This window comes from Macrosteles quadrilineatus, unplaced genomic scaffold, assembly GCF_028750875.1.
Source record: "Macrosteles quadrilineatus isolate MER2022 unplaced genomic scaffold, UCM_ALF_1.0 Scaffold_5__1_contigs__length_97177068, whole genome shotgun sequence".
Taxonomy (NCBI): domain Eukaryota; kingdom Metazoa; phylum Arthropoda; class Insecta; order Hemiptera; family Cicadellidae; genus Macrosteles; species Macrosteles quadrilineatus.
Genome location: NW_026542598.1, coordinates 34,030,719 through 34,047,905, shown reverse-complemented (window position 1 = coordinate 34,047,905; position 17,187 = coordinate 34,030,719). Strand labels below are relative to the sequence as shown.

General features: G+C 32.1%; 1 protein-coding gene across 2 annotated transcripts in view; it reads left to right on the top strand.

Moving 5' to 3' along the window:
• Window positions 1-17,187, top strand: part of LOC128994134 (carboxyl-terminal PDZ ligand of neuronal nitric oxide synthase protein-like) — a 322,594-nt gene that overhangs the window by 218,819 nt on the left and 86,588 nt on the right. For both annotated transcript variants that reach the window (XM_054418431.1, XM_054418429.1), the window contains exons 3-4: window positions 11,774-11,866; window positions 13,462-13,517. In XM_054418431.1, the coding sequence (XP_054274406.1) occupies window positions 11,774-11,866; window positions 13,462-13,517 (149 nt within the window). The remainder of the gene's footprint in view (window positions 1-11,773; window positions 11,867-13,461; window positions 13,518-17,187) is intronic.

The following is a 17,187-nucleotide window of genomic DNA, read 5'->3' as shown; positions in this document are numbered from 1 at the left end:
CGAGGATCACTCATATTAAATACGTAGGCCAAGCTCCAATTTTCTTCGTGCAATCCATAGTTTTCCACAATATATTTGCAATATTCTTATTTCATGTCAGTTATCAAATTACATTTTAAAACCGCATAAAAACGGATTTTTCATTTACGAAGAGCTGCAACATTCTTTGTAAGGAAGTTATTAGTTCCCCCCCTCGGTAAAACGTAAAACATAACTCAATAACTGATTCTCAGTGTTCTTCTATAATAACTCTCTGACAGAGAAAACATCCCTCCCTTTGAAGCACGGTTTCAATCTGTTCTAAATTTCCACATGCAGATATATTACTTTCCTAAAGAAATATACTTTTTAATAACGTCTGCTTCATACTTACAATATCAGTAAGGCTCATTTTATTTTTAATTTTGTTTATATTGTCGCAAACAGAGTATGTTAATTAAAAATTATTTTAAGTTGAAAGATGTCAATTTATTGATAACTAAGATTTGTTAATTTGTCTTACATGTTTTTTCCTTAAAGTGTTTTTGAAGTTGCCATGCATTTTAAATCTTCTCAAACCCATTTTTCAATAAATATATAACAATAATTGTATTGTTGGGTTTCAAATATGGAAAACAATAAAAAAACACAATTGAATATACTTTATTTGAAATTGTACTATCACTTCTAATTAAATTATTTAAAAACTACTGATGAAGGCTTAGTGCTATTTCTAATTTCCATTTATTATAATTGTAATAATTGATGGTTCATGTGTCCATGTGTTTTATGATGTGTGCACATGGAATTTAATCGGATTGGTATTTTTTGCTATGTAACCTAATGAAAAAATAGTATAGACACCAATGTAAAACCGAAACCTACGAAAATAACTTCCAAATATTGTATAAGATGAATACAAACAAATTGGTTATCTTCGTAAAATTAATTTGCAATGAGACTTTTTAGAAGAGGTATTTAATTCATACAAGGAGCTCCACATGTACAAAAGTATAACACATCGTTGCATTCTTGTCATTTCCATTACAACAAACCAAAGTTCAAAGTTCACTCAATGTTACAAACAGACTTTCCACAATATGATTTCATGAAACTAATAAAGAAGCATTACAATACGGCATTGATGAATTAAATGTATTACTCGTCCCAAAAACACTCTGGTTGATATGTTAACTACTAGAAATTTAAAGTATGCTGATTGCTGAATGTTTTAAAATAAGTGTATAAATATTTTTTCTACAAGTAATTTTGCTACAATGTTTATTCACAAAATACGATTTACTCTAAACAAACTCAATAATGAGCTTTAAAAGGGTAAAGATAAGAAAAGCGTAAGACCTCCGTCGGGACATTATAAATCTTGCTCTTGCAAACGAAGTTTCTTTATTACTTGGTTTTTTAAATTCATGTTAAATTTACGGTGTTTACAAAAATAAATTGATATTTTCAGTGCTAATTAATATGGTTCGTTGCTATATAAAATTAAAAATTCAATCGAAGTGAATTTAATAGTGATGTGTATATTGAAGTGGAGTATTTGTTTAAAAATTTCCCCTAAAGTTGATATAACCAAAATACCCCTGATCTGCCGGTTAATTTTCTCAGGATTCATTTTTTTTATAAATAGATACATGTTTAAATTCGACATCCTGAGGGAAATGTTCTATGTGTGATATCGTCTTTGAATATTTACGAATCGTGACTAACTCAACGGAATTATTTTACGATGTAGAACATGGATCTGATGTGTAATAATACTTTTCCAATGGAAAAATGCATGATCAAACTACAAAATTAGTTAAAATCATTGATTGATATATGGGCTTTTTTGTCCTGGGACACTATGCACGAGCCTGGGATTTTTCACATTACTTTAGGCTAGACCTAGGGGTTGCGGCATTATCACATAGATAAAATCCAACGGTGATTTGGTGAGATTTGAACCCGGAACCTCTGGAACCGAAGTCCCGCGCTCTAACCACTAGACCAGCTCGCTCCCCAGCATTATAACTTATGTCAAATCCATTGGGAATTTGGCAGTATTTTAACCCGGGACTTCAGGGACCAACGTCCCATGCTCTAACCACTAGACCAGCTCGCTCCCCATTTTCTAAACAATGGTGCATATTTACTTACATAAATAGGTTATACAAGTTGAACCTTCAACAGGGAAAAAACTATACTTAAGCTAGTTAAGCTACACATTCAAACAAATATAGGCCTAAACATAATTTTTTTTAAGTGAAGTCAATTGTGTCACTTGGAGACTAATCGCATTCTCAAAATGAAGTACAAGTGGAGCTCAAGAAAGCGTATTATGTGAATTGTGACTATTTGTCGAAATGGAGCACATTTGTTGTCAAGAGCAATTTGGCTCTCAAACACTCGCGATGGAAATACTACTTCATGTCTTGACTTACGTATAAACGATAAATGTATACCTCTAGTAGATTTTTTCAATGCAGGTTATACTGGGTTTGTACAGGATATGGGCGGTGTATATTTCTAAACTTTTTTGTGTGCTTACGTAAAATCGTGTTAGAGTACGGAAATAGGTTATGTAAATTTTATCTCACCAAAGTGTTTATGTGTGCAAAAGTTGCTAAGAGATTTATAAGAATACAGTATACTTCATATCCCCGCAGTGCGCTGTAGTTTATATGATGTATTATGTACCGTCTGTGGCGCAGAAGTCCGCTCTATGACATTGCAGTTTCATCCTGTAGTTTTACTGGTAATTAGTCAGAGTAAAATCATAAAATCATCAAATGTTATAATCATGAATTAAGATAAATTTTTATTGTATTGTACATGTACACGTCTAGAACGTCCAGATGATGGGCTTTTAATACGGTTCTGCCAATTTGAATTTAAATTATTTTTCATAAAAGCTCACGATGATTAGAAAGTATAAAGGATAGTTGAATACTTGTAAAAACATTTAGTATTTATCTTAACTCACCTTAGTTAGTTTCTTTACAGAAAGGTTATTTTTTAACTGTGCGTAAACCAAATATAGTGAATTTCATATAAATACTTATAAAAAATACAGACTTCAATTAAAACAAAAAGGCTTTTAGGAATGACATATTTTGATATAATTTGTGTAAGAAAATGTATTAAAGAACTGTGGAAGATAGGGTACTAATTAAACTATTTTTTAAATACTGCATATCACGGTGCTAAAAGTAAAATATGAGTTAGGATCGAATATGAATGAAATGTAAAATTATTCATTAATCCTGTCTTCCCAATAACACGATGAACATGTTGTATGTCAATATAGCTTCAGTGAGATATGTTACCAACCTACATAACCTAAAATAAGTTAAATTTAGATTTTAGGTCCTTTCTTAGATAACATGTTAATAATTCCTTTGGTACACATTTTTTTATTTGTCTTCACGTACTGATATTTAATTTTTTTTTCTTGAATCATTAGGCTAAGTCAGTTTTATTTACTCATTAATAAAATTATCTTAATTTTACCCACTATATTTTATTTGATAGCTTTTAGTCATTTTTATACTAGTTATTGCTACAGAATCAGATATGTTTCACGTTTTTAGTAAACCCCAATCCAAATAAGGAGAGTCTTACATGTATGTGCCTTATTTTGTGTGCAATGATTTATTTTAAAAGGTTATACTACACACTTATATCAAAGCCCAAAGTTAATTTTGGTTCTATGTGTAAAACTTTGGTTCACTGCAAAAAAGAAGAGGTTATTATTCTTTTTTTTTGTGGAATTTAAAAAATACTTACATGTACTTTATTATAAACCAGTATAAATAAAAATCCAATAAACCATCACAAAATTCGATTAATATTCACATTCGCTGATATAATGGAGGTATATAAAACGTGTTTACATTAGGAAAACCGGTAAAAAGTATTCATCATAACATTTTAAAAGTAAGAGGAAACTTGGACGGATAGCTTCTACTAACAAGGCTATGTGTTCTGATGCATGCAATTACTGAATTATCCGTGTTATCTTTAATATGCTAAAGTCTCCTCTCTTTAGAATTGATTTTAATTTCTTCAGTTTGGCTCCATGTCCATTATGAATGGTGTCAGTACATTTGAGATATCAATGTTAGCGATGCTTGTACTTTTAATTCTCTTGAACCGTATGATTAATTAGTCGATATGTTTTCAAAAATTGTATACATGTAAAACGTAAAAATTCCTCAATTAATTATTCCCTTTCTATTATTTTTAATTACATAGGCTACGTCACTTGTTGGTCTATTTACATTGCACGGACAAATATTTTTAAACTAATTAATAATTTTCTTAATAAGTATATTTTATGCTCATTGTTCAAAGATAAATTTAACGCTACTCTAAAAATTCTATTTTCAACACAAATGCCATTTACGTACACCAATTCGTTAATTACAAGGCAAAAATTTGGTTCGGATTTCACTATAAACTGTAGGTCCTTTCGTTGCCATTAGCTGTATGGGCTATTAATTAACAGCCATGTTTGGAACATGTTGGCCTTAGTCACTAACAAAACTACAAGATCGCACCACTCATCCTACACTCATCCTTCACTCATGTTTGGGTTAATATACGCACCTAGTGGCCCCATCTTAAATAATTGACATTGCTACGAGTATATTTCTTTGTATATTTGGCAAATGATTGAAGCTAGTGATATGTGTCTTGCTCGTTGAAAACGCAGAAAAAGGTCTTTCCTTTGATGAAAACATTCCAATAACATCTTCCATCAGCTCTTTACCAACCTCGACTTGAGTGATCGGTTTATCGAACTGACCAATGAAATCGCTCATCTGTCGAATCGTTCTATTCGTTTATTTTATCCCTCGATTTTCAACCGATGATCCATTTTGTAAAGATAAATATATTATTGTTTTTATACTTAGGCCGTCCAGAAAGTAAAGAACGTTTCGTTATGACGCCGCTAGGCGCGCGCCGATCTCGTACATTTTGGTATGTGCGTACTCGGCAACTCAGTCGGCATCCAGCCGTGACAATTGGAGCATTCTAGCGCTGCCCGTTTTTTCACAATTTCAACTTAAGATGAGCTCTGCAATAAAAAATCCCGCCAGTTAAGGAGTGCGGTCAGTGATACGGTTTTTGTTGGAAAACACTTAAAACCGAAACTTCTCCTCAATTTTCACGGACTTTGTTGTTTAAAATTGTCACGTAACAAAGCGAAAGACCCGTTATCGGGAATCGGCGGTTTTTGCGAACCTTTTCATCAACTTTACCAGTTCCATCAGTCATAATGCTCGGGCGTCCGCCCTTCGCTTCGTCATGACTCATGAGCGTCAGATCGGCCATTTTTAATCTGAATGCACCATTTTCTCAGAACTTTCAATCATTACGTTTTTTTCCTTAAACTTCATACCCTTGGCGATAAATGTCTATCGATTTTAAGTTTAATGCCAACACAAACCGTATCACTGACCGCACCTCTTAACTGGCGGAATTTTTAATCGCAGCGCTCATCTTAAGTTGAAATTGTGAAAAAACGGGCAGCGCTAGAATGCTCCCGTTGTCACGGCTGGATGCCGACTGAGTTGCCGAGTACGCACATGCCAAAATGTACGAGATCGGCGCGCGCCTAGCGGCGTCATAACAAAACGTTCTTTACTTTCTGGACAACCCTATAAGCAATTTGATGATCCAATATGTTGTATTGTCAACTATTTACTATCTTTCTTGTACAAAACACATTTGACAAAAATATTTTTCTCATCGCAAAGATGAAATCGTATGAATGAATACCCCCGCCGCAGCAAACCTGCAGACTAAGCGAATTTCCATTTGACTGATTGGATTTACACTGAAATGTTTACTTAAAAATATAACATTAATTCCCTATTTAAATAGAATTAGTTTAACAAGTACTTAGGTTTGCTGCATCAGGGAGGGTGAAACTGTTTTTTTTATGTTAATAGTTAGTAAGAAATAAAAACATTTTCCAAATTTGATCAAAATATGTTCATAAACAAGCAAACTACAACAGTTGACTTATTCTCCATGAGAATAACATGGGAGTTTTAAATTTACAATTTTTTGGAATTTTCTCCCTAACCATTAGGCGCATTATAACGCTTCAATATACTAAATTATTTGTTTTTAAGCTCTACAAAATAGTTTCGAAAGAAATTGCAAAATTTTATGTTTTTTTGGTCAAAATGGGAAAAACCCATTTTTACCCCATAAAAGCCCCCATAAACCCCCGTTCCCATGGTCCGATCAAGCTGGATCGCGAACTCGTTCGAATAAACGTAGGTTTGCACGATTGTACCAAATTTAATCAAAATCGGATCATCTTTGCTCGAGTTATCGTGCTAACTGACACACACACACACACACACATATATATATATATATATATACAGGGTGAGTTTTAATTGTCCCCCCCCTAACTTTTTTCTACACTTTTTTAAATATCAATCCCAGACCACTTCCAAACATTGTTGGGTAGTAAGTACTTCATTTTGACAAGGTGATCATTTCCGGCCGCCATCTTGGATCCGCCATATTGGATGCAAAATATTTTTTTCAAATGTAAAGGTGGGGTTGTGACCCATTATTTCAAATTAGATTTTTACCCTGATTACAATGCCACAAACCGTTTTTAAAAATCTTGATTCATTCAAAAGTTATGAGGGCTTTTTAAAACTTCATTTTCAGCCCATTTTAACATTACGTATTTACAAACTAAGACCATAATCTCAAAATAGTGCTAGATAAAGATAAGTATACACTACCAGTCATTGTCAACATATTTTCTCTTCGTTATGATTGATGTATTTTTTTTCGGCCGCCATCTTGGATCCGCCATTTTGAAATGTGATATATTATTTTAAATATGAAGGGTGTGTTGTGACCCATCATTTCGAACTACTTTTTTAAGCTTAACTCAATGCCGCAATCATTTTTTTGTTATCAAGTTTTATTTATGAGATATTGAATTTTTTTGTTAAAAATGTGAATATTTCAAAATCAAAATATGAAAATGAAAAACGGATCATGGAATTGAGTTCAGCTTAAAAAAGTAATCCGAAATGATGGGTCACAACACCCCCTTCATATTTAAAATAATTTATCATATTTCAAAATGGCGGATCCAAGATGGCGGCCGAAAAAATTACATCAGTCATAACCAAGTGAAAATATGTCGACAATGACTGGTAGTGTATACTTGTCTTTATCTAGCACTATTTTGAGATTATGGTCCTTAGTTTGTAAATGCACAATGTTAAAATGGGCTAAAAATAAAGTTTTAAAAAGCCCTCATAACTTTGGAATGAATCAAGATTTTTTGAAACGGTTTGTGGCATTGTAATCAGGGTAAAAATCTAGTTAAAAATAATGGGTCACAACCCCACCTTTACATTTGAAAAAAAAATTTTTCATCCAATATGGCGGATCCAAGATGGCGGCCGGAAATGACCACCTTGTCAAAATGAAGTACTTACTACCCAACAATGTTTGGAAGTGGTCTGGGATTGATATTTGAAAAAATGTAGAAAAAAGTTGGGGGGGGGGACATTTAAAACTCACCCTGTATATATATATATGAATTTGAATGGATGGTGTTTTTGGCCTCTAGGGACCTCAAAACGAAAAAAAATCGGTCCCACGTCCAGGTCTTACCATGAGTACTACGGTAATAGCTTATTCCCTCTATGGGAAATTCGCTAAAATCGTATGAAAATGATAAGCGTATTTATAGGAACTTTGAAAACTCTAAAGAAACCTTTATTACACCTAATTAGTAATTTCCACCTAATCTGTAAAAATATAAATCCAATATAACGGAACATAAAACTAACCAATCATTATATTAGGAAATTAATTGGTATGTGATGCATTTGATTTGCTACGCTGTTCAAAGTCACTTCACGTATGTGTCAATACCAATAGTTTAACGTATTTCTACTCCTAGTGTGGATTTAGCCATAGACTATTTACCAATGCTTTAACTTAGTTTTACATCTGTGTTGACCATGATTACACTATTGTTGTTGTTTTACCAGTTAAATTAACGCCCTCAAACAGTTAATTGTGTTAATTAACTATTTATAATGATTAAGCTGTGGGGGGGGGGGTTAGTTTATTAAAGCACGAGGCTTCGGCCCTGAGGTCGTGGGTTCAAAAATGTGCAAATTGCCTATGGCTTTTAGCAACGTGTAAAATCTCGTGAAGTTTAGGCATACGAATAGCCTCCTAAAATATGAGGCGGACAAAATAATTAGCAAACGTGCAAACACAGATACGTAAACCCTAAACGTGAAATGTATAACATTATGATTGATTTATTTAATTATCAACATATTCTTTCATTGAAATATTTCAATCGTATACAAGGTGAATTAGACAATCCGTGCACATACTTTGGGATACACAGCCGCTTGCTTAACTCTCTGACACTGATCAGGTGTACAAATGTTTACCCTATTCTAGAATAGCTAGGGATCTGATAGCAAATCTGAATGAATGTATGAACATTCGGAGAGCACCGTGTAGAAAATTTAATTCCTGACCTGACGTAATTCCTGACTTGACGATTTTCGAAAATCGCACTCCTTAACTAAAAAAAAAACACCCTACCAACAAAATTTGTAAAAAATCTTGGATTTTTTACGCGTTTTAACTTTTAAAATTACTTTTTCGGACTTATAAATTATACTTTTAATCAACCCAACATTAAAAGAAATCTGTCCAAAGTGACATTTTAAAATTGTAACCCACAAAAAAAATAAAATGGTGGGTTTTAAATAAAAGATGTAGTTTTAACGCTTGCCGTGCAAAACCGTTGTACACGGGTCTGATTCACCCTGTCCATACGATGACACTTAAACTTATTATGACGTCACTCACGACCCTCGTATAGTGGGGAATGTGTGAAGGTGAGCGTGTTGTGGCCAATTTTCGTCCCGGAACGTTTGTGAACAAAGGCGTTTTTGTTTCCTAAACAATAAGGAGTAATTACTCAGATCTCGATTATTTAGTTGAATCATAGAATTGTCTGATTCACTCACGTTTTACAGTATTTTACGTCGGCTGTTCTATTTATTTGTGGAAGACAATATTCAGTTTTGAATTCATAGAAATCAGACTAAATTAAGTTGAAATTTTAACATGAATCTGTGAAGATTAAACACCACTCGCCACTACAACGTTTATAACATTTCTTGCAATTTAGACTTAGCACTTTGGTAGTTGTAGTTTTTTTTCTTTTTTTCTTAGGACGTCTAGGCACCAGCCCGGAATTGTTTTTCACATTACTTCATTTTAGACCTAGGGGGCATTATCACTTAGATAAAATCCATTAGTGATTTGGTGGGATTTGAACCCGGGACCTCGGGCACCGAAGTCCCACGCTCTATCCACTAGATCAGCTCGCTCCCTAGGGAGTTGTAATGGTAATTGTTGGTTATAAAGTAGTAAGTGCAAAATATTCTATAGTAAATCGTACCACCAACGATATACAAAGCTCTATCGGGGCGTACGACGAGATATTAAATTTTTACAATCAGATAAATACCTCTCGTTGATATATACTAATTTTATGAGTAAATCGCAACAATAATAATCATTATCAATAATGACAGTTCTAATAGAGTAGAGATATCCACAGTACGATTACCACTCGTATTCAAATATGTATTGGAACTAATATTTGTGTAATGAGAAACACTGTTCCAATGATATTCCAATCAAACGTGTCCTATCATAAACAGAATACGGTTCATACACAATCATCATTAGATTCAGTAGACTATTGCACTTTGTACGAAACATTTGTATGCTATAAATGGAATGGGTTTCTGTGCACTACCATTGAGTTTAGATAGCGCAAGACTGATTATCCTGTAAAAAGCCTGTTTGTGATGTTAACCTTTTGCCCTTGTCATATCAATCACACAGTTCTTTAATCTCTTAACAGGTGATTTTAAGGTATAGTATATTTCACAGCAAAAGTAGAAAGTGAGTCATTACATATTTTTGAGTGCGAAATTTATCGAGCACTTTAAATGGTCGAGAATTTGTATGGACCAACCTTCACTCGTGTTTTGAACGTTACTTTTTCTCTTAACTACAAAGACTAATTATTTTTTAAATTAGAACAGACATTTGATATTTTTTCTTTTTTACATGGAACATTAGAAAACTCATAAAGTTTTTTTTTAGATTATGCCTTCAATTTAAAGTTTCATTTACTTTAGTACTTTAGTACAGTTTTGGTTGTTGAAAATGGAAACAGTTGACAAAACAATAACAAATTTGTTTACGTCAGCAAAATCTAAAAAAGGTAAAAACAGGTTCCGTTTTCGTAGTACACAATGTAATGAATTTTCGCTGGTGACAAACATGTAACGAAAACTGATCATTTCACAGTAATGTAGCGAAACTTTTATTGTTTTAATGTATCAGCACAAAATGTACTTTTTAAGCACACAACTACTGGATAAAGCAGCAATGTAATAGTGTTTCTGCGCCAACGACGGTACATAATTCATCATATGAACAACAGCGCATTGCGGCTATATGGGTACATCATGCATCTCTTTTGACAGGGAAATCTCTTTTAAAGGCCTCTGTTTGGGTTGAAATAGGTTAAGGCGTGCTTCAGTGTGTGTTTGTGTCTGTGGTGGGTTCTAATGTAATATTGAGTAAAATTCTGGTTAAATAAAAATATTAATTGTCAATTTTTCTTAAATATAAGGCTGTAGGCCTTAAATCAAAAGTAAAGGTTAAGTAGATTGTATTCTTGGCAGTGAGCTACTAAATCTGTTTTTCTTTTTATGTCTGCAACTAAATAGCGTTTAAAGTTTTTATTCATTATTAGTTGGCTGCATTACTAATGATTTAGATTCCCTGGCCTTTTCAAATTGCTGTATCATCAAATTGGACCACTTCACCTTAAATGAAGACTATTATGTCATGTGTAAGAAACAATGAAAAGAGTTGTTGTTTCATTACTTTTTAACCAGTGTCGAAAGCGAAGAATTTTTTTACCGATGGTAGATATTATAGAAGAATTGGGTTTCCTTTATATAATACAACATTCTAATAATCTAATATTCAAGTACTTGTGATCGGTTACCACTAGAAGAGGAATCAGGGAATTCTTTAAATTAATTAGTGGCAAGCCACATCTCAGGGATTGAAAATGTTCTAACGAAATCATAAGGCAGCTTATTAAAAGGTCTGATACATTATCATTAGGGAGGCCATCTGTTGTGGCCAAGCAGTGAGATTTTCATGTTGTATTTGCTTCCAGTGTTGAAGTCAGAAGTCAATAATTTCATGAACAAGAATGGTTGCATACATTACTTAAATCTTTATAAATCGCATCGAACTTTACAAATAACTGCTACAAACTCTTTAAAAGAATAAACATTTTCTTATAAAAAGGGCGTTTTTTAAATAAGGTTGTTATAAAATATCGATAAGTATTTCGAATAGAAATCATCGATAATAATGAATGTTTATAACAACTCAATTGATGTTTGTATCATCATTCGTGTTAGTTCTTTTTCAAATTGATTACTTTGAGGATTTGATCTTTGGTGTCGCTGTATACAAAAAAATATTCAACCTAAACGTTGGAAAAAATATATTAAAAATCTAAAAAAATTTAAGTTTTTGTTATTATTTATATATATAAAAATATATTCAACGTGACATGGGCTATGTCGTAGGCTGTCTTGAGCTCAAAAACAATTTACTTGACACATCAAATAACTTTTTTGCTGACAAAGAATCTTTTTTTCAGTACGAATTCAAGGCGAAAGGCATCAAAAAGAAGAAAGTGACGGTGGAAGTGTCAGTGGATGGAGTGCGAGTCACCCTCAGGAAAAAGAAAAAGGTAATTTAAATAGTTTAAACATTTAGTTATGACGCGGGCCTATTATCTCTTGACCAATATGACAAACTGCTAGCTATAGTATCTATTCTCCTTAATTTTTGTTAAATTGACCTTATGTTGTTTAACTGTTGTATTGTCAGAGGATGTTTTATCGTATGGATCCATTTTATTAAAACTAACAGGTCATATTAAGCTTAAAATTACTTTTTCGGAAGGTTGTGTAGTTCGTATTTATCTGCTAGTACAACTTTGGCTCCATGTGATATAAGTGTATGCTAATTTATCGCTACGATATCTTATTTTACCAACAAAGTGAATTATAAACGCTTGAGTAACAACAAATAATAATTAAGACATTGAGCATTTTCAAAACAAATTACAAGAAACCTTTTACTCCATAACATATAATTCTTGAAGTAAAAAGATATACAGTCTATTCTTGACCAGCGTAATAGCGCTGTTACAATAAGCACAATAAATACAGCTTCGCAACTTATAGTCTCAAGGGTAGAAACGTTCCACTTCAAGAGTTATTTGTCTCATTTGTCTCTTAGTAACCCCATTTCGTCCCAGTTCCTTTATCAAAGTGCTCTCCGCTTCTTTGTAACTTTGGTAATGATTGTATTACACCATAAGCAGCTGAATTGCTGTCTTACGTTGTAATCAGCTGTTTTATGATGTAAATGTGTTGTTTAAAATAATTTACCATATTTAACTGCTTAGTTTATTTTCATGGCTTAGTTATTTAGTTGACTCTATTAGTAAAGCATGATTAAAGCTTTGTTGGTTAAATTGTTTACTTATGAAGACTTTTGAAATTTTGATAGCAGGGCAAAAAGAACTTTAATCATGGTTTCCATCCATATTATATTGAAAGGAGTTTTCAGATTTTATTATAAACATTTTCATTGATTTAAAAACTATAGTGCTTTTAATAAATAAGATGTTTACATAGGCCTACATAATAATTAACAGCTCAAACCCAAGCGCAGACCACCTAGATTTATTTATTTAATATTTTTAAAGCATTTTTTATTTTATTTTGGTTTAGAATTATATAGGTTGAATAGGCCTTATCAACTTTTTATTCATTAACCATCATTTCATTTATTTCTATTCATTAACTTATTTAATACCAGACAACTTAGTAGGAAGTATTCTAAAATGCGGGAAACACGGTATTTAAAACATCTGTTTAAATATGTAAATCAGACCATCTGTTTTGAATACTAACAGATCAACAAGTTATCAAACTGCTCCGGCTATTTTAGGTTTGAAGTTTTCCCTATTTTATTTAACTTTATATGAATATTATTCATTTTAAGCTCATTTGACGTTTCTTAAAAATGTATTTAACACCTTGATGGGGTTTTGTGAGGTCTACCTTTTGTTTCAACCCTTTTTTTTGTGCTTGTCAAAATTAAGTCATGAAACTTTTTTTCATCCTTTTATAACCTCCTATTGTATCACCTTATATTATGTCATCTATTTTTTTATCATACTTTCTTATTTCTCTCAACTAAAGCTACCCAATACAAGAAGATGTAAATAATACAATACTACAATAATTTGTAAAATTCTTTCCTCTGTTATAGAAAAAACCTTGGATGGATGAAAACAACATGGTTCTAATGCAGCACCCAATTTACCGGTAAGTTAACTGTTTAGTGTATAGACATGGGAAAATACTGTTTGTACTTAAATACAGTTTTAGCCGAGAAGTGTTGCGGTTGAAATTACAGTTTGAGTAAGAAGTTAAACTAGAATATCAATAAAATACGGATAAGGTTAAGAATTTACTAACTTTTTAATCTGCCAAAATGAATTTCCGTAAACAATTGCCTGGGTATCCGGGTGGTTATAGTGATCACCTTCAAATCTGTAGGTCGCAGGTTCGATTCCAAGTGATACGGAATCGTCACCAAACCAAGATGTCATTTGGTCATTCAGCTCCAAATGATGTTTTCTAAATATTGGTTCGACGGTAGTAACAAGACCAGGGTCTGGATCGTTCACTTGCAAAAAAGTTGATAACGCCACTTGCATAAAGAGCATTAAAATACTATACCACCTCGGTTTACTCGATATACTATTAACGAATAACAATGGAATAACTAAAAAGCTCAGTTTTCTATTTTACAGTAGTTTTATTCAACGATAACAGGTTTTCACATGAAATAGAATAGGAAGTTACAATGTGTTTACTAGCCAAACCATGTGCAGCGTATCTCTGAACACTTCTGAACACTTAACCGCTAATGGCTTCTAATGAACCACCCACTTTGAACAGCCAAACAATATGCTACATATTGCGAGTCTCGGTTAGGACAAAACGATCGTTTGTTTGCGTTTAAATTGTTTAAATTCACTCGTTTCGTAAACTTCGTTAACTAATTGTTATTTTGAGTTAAGTTGCGTAATTGGTTTTGTGGTAATTTAGACTTTCTCCGTGTTCATTATTACTGTTCGTTAAAAACAAAATTTGAGAGTTTTTTAATTACATTTAGGAACCATGAAACTTCATTAAAATTAAAGTAAAAGAATTTTTGAAAAGATTTTGTGTTTAAACGTTTCCATTCTAGTGGTAGATCCTGGGAGTTTCACTAAAATGCTTTAGACTATTCAATATTGGATCAATTGTCCAAGATATTATCCTCGTATAAATTTAACACACAAGCACACATTTCAATATTTCTTAGAATGTAACATTCTAAACGGGTATAGTTGAGTATTTTTTAATTTGTTATGTATATGTTATTATATTTACTTGTAAAATCCAATAATAAATTTGTTACCATTTAAATCAGCTTCTCAAACAAACAGTTTGGTATCGTGCAGTTTTACAACCATTCTTCACGATTATTAACTATTGATTTTCAAAAGTGATAAATAAAATATGTGAAATGCATGATATTCCTAAAGAGAATACATCTGCATAACATATCTTTATTCCATTATATTATTATTGATTTTAATATTTATTGTGGTAAAAAATCAAAGTATCTAACGGATTGCAAAGACAATTTCTCGTGGTGTTACTACTACTCGTATTTTGTGCTAATCGCTACTCGTATTTTGTGCTAATCTTTCATAAATTTACCTTAATAATGAAAATGCTTGAATAAAATTAAATAATTAAGCAGAGAACCTTCTTACTTTAAAGGTTAATGTAACGAGAATATGTTTTTATTTCTAAAAGCTTGTCTATTGAAAACGCATCTTCTAATATTTTATCAAGTCGAATTGATTGGAATCTCCAAGTATTTATCACCCTTATCTTATACTGGCCTCCATTTCTCGTAGACAAGATTCTAATAATGTTCAAATCAAGAAATATATCAGAATACAGGTTGAAAGATGTATGGATTTATCCAATGAAAATTCAGACTACAAGGTAAATCTTGCTGAAATAATTTCCTAAGTATAACTTATAAGATGAAGAAGTCAATGCAAGTAATGTGACTCTCTGGAAGGGCAGCTTCTGATTGGATCAAGAAGCCATACGCGGGTAATCTGGACATATGAAACTCACCCCTTGCAATGCTGCGTACAATGGGATAAGTATTGGTTACATTCAGCCGAAATCAATAAGTCTGACCTAAATGATTATTTATTGAGTATAAAGATAATAGTTTTACATAACTCAATGAAAAATCTTAATTGATATTATTCAGGCAAACCCAATTAACTTTAACATTTTTCTTCTACCAGTAGTTGATAGCGAAAATGGCCACAAGGGTTGTAGAAAAACAAAAGGTGATGAGTAAATGACTTTAATTTTGATGTCGTCTGCTCCAGTTATTTTGACTGCTTGATTTCGCCAGCAAATCGATTTGAAATTAGTCACGGAAATGATAAATTGTTACTAGTCTAGATTCAATTTTGAAGGTCAAGTAATTGGAACGCGTGATGTTTGTCCTTAAAGTCGTGTTTAAATTTCTCTGCCAAAAATATTAACTAGTGCCTTTCAATGGTTCGAAACCTATCTTGAACTGTAGGTATAGCTGAACAGAAGACCAAATAAGTGCATCTACCAGATAAGAAGAACATTTTCTTTTGTAAACTTGCTCCATTGCAAAACCATTCGACGATTGTAGAAAACATTTATTTTTATAGGAGTAAGTTTTTACCCATGTATGATACAAAATAATAGAGATGTTAACGATTATTTTAAGTATTCGTCGGAAAGCACGTAATTAAATACGATATTACAATAGAAAAATAGTAATCGTGTATTATTTGTACCATTTTTGATACTTTCCGATTGTTCTTTCTGTTTGCGTTGTATAACAAAACTATTCCAACTCAATCGTTTCACGTTACTTTTTTATTTAGAATGGTGTTAAAAAAGTAGAAAATAACTTTAAAAAACAAATTACAAAATTAATCGTGATGTACTAATTGATTTAATATCTAAGTGTCAAAGCTATCTGAAACAGGTATTGACCGATACTAAACTAATACTAGGCTAATAGTGATAACTATATCCATTCTTTATTATATAAAACAATATAATTTCACCACATAGGCCTACTTATGAAGTAAAACGATGTTTTTTTTATGTATTGATTGTTTTTAGACAACGGTGTATTTGTCTACAACCTTAGAAATATTAAAATTCTAATAAAACAATTAGAACAGTCTTCTGATAATAATTTTGATTCGATTTGATTAGCCATAAAAATATTTCAGCTTTATTACGTTAACTTAAACTCTGTTGAATTCAATAGAGTGGAAATAAACAGGAATTTCAATTAAGTGTGTAGTATTTAATTCTAAAAGCGACCTAACATTAAGACGCTAGACGTCAAAGCTAAGACTTGGAAAGAGAATTCTTTAGTAGACGTTTGCGCGTGTAAACGACTCACCTTCTTCACACCTCTTTTCTCATATTCTGCCATTGTGAATAATTTCTCCTCAACTCCTTCCTCTTTCAAAAGTCGCAAAGTGTAAGACTGTAAAGGAACCTTAAATATCTAACAATGTCACCACTTTGAGCTTTTAAGTATATTTTTGCAGATGTTTTGACGATAGAATTAACTTTGATAGAAAATTAATAGAGCTCAAAAGTCTTTCTGTCAAACAACCCATAGTTGACAAATGTTTAAAATCTGCATTTTTTTTTAAACTGACATAATAAAAATAAAATGGCCGCCATTTCAAAATTTTGAGTTCAACCAAATTATTTGTTTTTATAAAAAAGTCTCTTAAACTGCCTTAACCTACATAGTTTCATAAAGATCGGTTAGAACAATCCAAAGATAAAAACTAATTCTTGATTTTCACCTTATTATGATCTATATAACCATTCCTCGGAGTTT